Source organism: Centruroides sculpturatus, unplaced genomic scaffold (assembly GCF_000671375.1).
Source record: "Centruroides sculpturatus isolate CEXI.00-Female unplaced genomic scaffold, Cexi_2.0 scaffold622, whole genome shotgun sequence".
In the NCBI taxonomy this organism is placed as follows: domain Eukaryota; kingdom Metazoa; phylum Arthropoda; class Arachnida; order Scorpiones; family Buthidae; genus Centruroides; species Centruroides sculpturatus.
Genome location: NW_019384842.1, coordinates 282,573 through 287,253, shown reverse-complemented (window position 1 = coordinate 287,253; position 4,681 = coordinate 282,573). Strand labels below are relative to the sequence as shown.

The window sequence follows — 4,681 nt, the reverse complement described above, 5'->3', positions numbered from 1 at the left end:
TGTCATGTCCGAATTTAAAACCGCCTCTTACCCGTCGCCGGCCGTTGTTCGGCCACAGCGACTCTCTGAGATTCAATGTCCGGTCATACTTTATATATGTGAAAAAGTCTAGTTTTCGGTATAGAAAGGAGATTGTCATGTCCGAGGGAAAACCCACCGCTGTCTTGTCGCCGGCCGTTGTTCGGCCACAGCGACATTATGTATCCACAGTCTGGTCATACTTTATTAGTGTGAAAATGTGTAGTTTTCGGTATAGAAAGGAGAATATGAAGTTATCTATTTTTAGCAATGTGAATTTTTAATTATCGTTTCGACTAGTTAGTTTATTTTAAGTATAATTTATATGTAATTGTTTTGTATTGTTTAATTTGTTTTTATTTGTGGCCCTCATGCCAAAATGGTATTTTTGTTATGCAGCAACTGACTTAATTGCTGCCTACCAAAAATGTGTATTGTGTCCGTAATAAAATATCAAAATATAAGAATATAATTTATTATAAATAAATCAATTAAAATCANTACAGTAGAGCATCGATTATCCGACTCAATTGGGGACTGGGGTTGGTCAGATAAATGAAAAAACGGATAACCGAAAAATATGAAAAAATACATTATTAGTATAGTATATTAGTATATCTCATGTAATTAGTATATTAGTATATCGCTATTAACCTACTTCGCGTTGAATTTTCATCGATGTTAAGCCTAACAAATAATTTTTTAAAATAATAATCGTAGCTATTGTATCGTTAAAAATTAGAAAATTAAAAAGTTAAGCCTCGTTTAAATACTGGCTCCCTTTCATAGTCGAATGAGTGTTGCCAGCTAAAACACGTAAAAGTACTATTAAAGTAGCCAAGACATAGCCAAATATTGTAGCGCCACATCACTAGCGGACTTTTGAATTTGCCGACTAGGACGGTCGGTTAACCGATGTGACGGTTAATCGGAGGTCGGATAATCGATGCTCTACTGTATTTGGGTTTACATGTAATTGTATGGAGAAAAATGATTCACTTTACGACATTTTCATGATACGATCTCATTTTCGGAACGGATTAATTTCGTATCCTGAGGTACCACTGGTACTAAGCCTTATTGCCATATTTTACTCAATATGGTATATTATAAGGCCTTAAACTTCACATATAGATTATTATAAAGTATCATTTATAAACAAGTTAAAAACTTTTCATATTTTTAATAATAAAGATTAATAATAGAAACTAAAAAAATACAAATTGCTATATTTTAAAAATAATAATGAATAAAGTAAAATGAATTACAGTACTAAATTTGTAATTCATATAACAACAACACAGGCTAAAATTCAGGCACTTTCTGCCATTCCATTAACTCGTTTCCAAAATTTGCATAAAATTTCGGTTAAAATAAATCTGTCAATATTCTTACCAAGCATATATACGATGAACCAATCTCCTAAAGACAATCGCTTAATTAACAATTCCAAATAAATTTCCCGTACAAGCCTGTAACATATGGATAAGATATACAATCACATCTTTCCACTTATTATTAANTTTTGTATTGATGTATCATTATAGTTCTTACGAATAGAAGTCTTATGTATTGTATAAGACTTCTATATTGTATAACATTGTATAAAATTATTAATAAACAAATTTAAATTTGCAATATTAATGTTATACACAAAACAATAAAAATATACAAGAAATAATTTTGTTAAACAGTGGCGTGTTATCCTATGAACAAAAAATTCATTTGCCTGGGTGGGGCATCCCTAATTCAAATTCAAATGTGATTCGTGATGCTATAACATGCCACTGTCATTAACATATTTCAATTTTTTAAATTTGTTTTATGATTCGAGTTATGAAAAGTAATAAGATTTACATATTAAGATTTTTGGACTGCAATTTGTAGACCTATAAATTCTGTCTTTCCTTAATTTCGGGAACGGAATACGATACGTAAACCTTAGTGGGAAAAGGCCCCAATTAACTATATAGGAACTTCTGATGCAAACAGGAAGTTGCGTTATTTCAATTTAAATCTTCCCATGGAAGGTGTTAGAGATATGACTGGCACAACTGTATTGTTAAAGGAAAAGTGTGATGTACCAGGGGCAAGTCACTACTAATTTGAGTTGGAGAGGNAACTTCTGATGCAAACAGGAAGTTGCGTTATTTCAATTTAAATCTTCCCATGGAAGGTGTTAGAGATATGACTGGCACAACTGTATTGTTAAAGGAAAAGTGTGATGTACCAGGGGCAAGTCACTACTAATTTGAGTTGGAGAGGATATATTTTAAATTTAAAATATGATTAGAAATTGCAGTCCAACATTGTGACAATGTCACAATAAATAATTGCTTGTTTTTAAAGAAAACCATTTGGTAAATAATATATTATGATAGACTCACATTAGAATCGTTACCTGTGAAATTGTCTTTATGTATTGACGTTAACCAATGGTCAATTTTGTCCTCAGAGTAAGTCATACACCATATCAATTGTTAAATTTCACTATATACTTCATTTTAAGATTGCAGTTTCTTTCTTTCTAATAATTTTCATGAATTTTATCCATCATAATCCTGGAAATAATGTTATGTTAATAAATAATTTTGCTGGTAGAGTTTTAAATATTCTATTTTGTTCAAACAGTAATAATAATTCTGACAGTTAATGGAAGGGACATCACCATTAACTAATATTATTTAGTATAATCTATATACCTTGAACTAGAAAAAAGCTAATAGTAGTAATTAACTTTGTTTTCCTACACCATTGTTAGAGAACCTGTGACGTTTTGTGGTTTTTTAATGCTACCAGACAAAATATAATGCAATAAAATTCATGACATGTTCACATGCTCATTAGACAGCTGACTCTTTACTTTTGTTTCATCCTTTAATCTAGTTTTCAGTTCAACTATTTATTAAAAATGCTCTGCATCATCCAATCTTGGCAGTTTGCAGTGTGTAGAGCATATATTGTTCACATAATACAATATGTTCTTGATGTTTTTGCAATGATTAAGGCTCTCATATTCTCCATATCTATGTCATGTACAGTGGATATCAGTACTTGATCCTTCTTTGGATAAAGGGATGCAGTGTAGTTTAATGTGGGATCATTTCTTACCTGAGGTACTGCAATAAAACATGGCTGTTAATCGCTATTTAGCACTTTTTGCTTCCTCTGCAGCAGTTTCCTTCTTGTAAGTTCCTAGTATCATCTCCGTACACATCTTATTTGGTGGCAACATTCCTGGCCTATGGTCTGAAAAATCCTGTCAATGGTGTCATCCACTCATTTATGGATTTTCACTGGGTACTTCCGGAATATTCTAACATGCGTAACAAATAATCTAGTCCACCCACCACACCAGCCTTAATATAAGGCATCTTCTAGACATTTCCCTTTTGTCCAGTCATCTATGCAACTTCATAATCATTTTTGTCCAACCCATCCCAGTGTTTTAATATGTTGGCAATGTTCTGCATAGCAAAAAAACCTTTGGTATTCTGAAATTTATATTGACAGTTCTTAAGCTAAGTCTTACAGNTAAGTTTCCGGAGGTTAGTAAACGGGACACAAAAAACTTGAAAGTTTTGTGGAAAAATTTAAAAAAAAAAGCAAGAAAAGATGTGGCATCAAATAAACGAGCACGGATGGGTACTGGAGGAGGAATATGTGCCGATGTCGAGTGTCCAATGCCACCAATTACACAACAAATTTTCTCCTTAATCCCCGAGCAAATTACGCCTCTCCCAAATCCTGTTGATAGCGATGCTGATTTTAATGTCCCTGTCGAAGGTAAATTTGTTGTTTATCTAATTATACTCGATCAAAACTAAACAGTAATAAAACAGTTAATAATAATAAATGACAATTTATTAAATAAAGTTATAAGCATTGGTATTTATTTTCAGATAATGTTGTGGCCGAATTTCCTGCATTACTGCAACAGCAATCAGGAGAATCAAATAGTGAAACTTTGAATGCATCAAATGTAAGTGTTAAATAGTTAATTAATCCCCTTATACATATTTCCTTTTGTTTTTAGTATTGTATTTTAGTGATCCTTTGTATATAGAGTACTGTAAAATTAGCATAAAAGTAATAAAACTTTTATCAACAATTATAATTTGATGTTAATATAAATTATGTAAACAAAGTATTTTAATAATAATGTTTTGATACTAAAAACTAATTAGTCAAACAAAAATTAATTTTTAGAGCTATATTACTTTTAAAATAATGTTTATTTATATATCACACATATTTTCAGGTACTCATACAGGATTTATATCTAGTGAATCCATCTGAATTTTCTGATGATCCAACAACTAATGAACCACCACCCAATAATAATCGTCGCAGTAATTTTAAAATTGTTGATAAATATGCACTAGAATATCACAAAGCTCGAATGCATTTTTTAAAAGAAGAACATAGAGCTAAAATGAATTTTATGAAGGAAGAAGATTTAAGAAGAAAGAGAGAGCATGACTATAGAATTGAACTCCTACAAGAAGAAAAAAGAGAACAACAATTAAAAATAGAACTACTGCAAGAAAAATTAAAAAGCATTAAAAAATAGTCTTATTAATAAATTTAATTTTTATAGTTATTTTGTTGAAAATTATTTATAATTTTTATTCAATAATTTATTCTAATTACACATTCAAAT

The 4,681-nt window shown here is 30.7% G+C and overlaps 1 protein-coding gene across 1 annotated transcript; it reads left to right on the top strand.

Annotated features, from left to right (window-relative positions):
* Positions 1–3,578: 3,578 nt before the first annotated feature.
* On the top strand, positions 3,579–4,597 carry LOC111630335. Its single transcript, XM_023374431.1, has 3 exons — positions 3,579–3,804; positions 3,921–4,000; positions 4,280–4,597. The coding sequence occupies exons 1-3, from the start codon at positions 3,660–3,662 to the stop codon at positions 4,589–4,591; spliced, it is 537 nt and encodes a 178-aa protein (XP_023230199.1). The 5' UTR covers positions 3,579–3,659; the 3' UTR covers positions 4,592–4,597.
* The last annotated feature ends 84 nt before the right edge of the window (positions 4,598–4,681 follow it).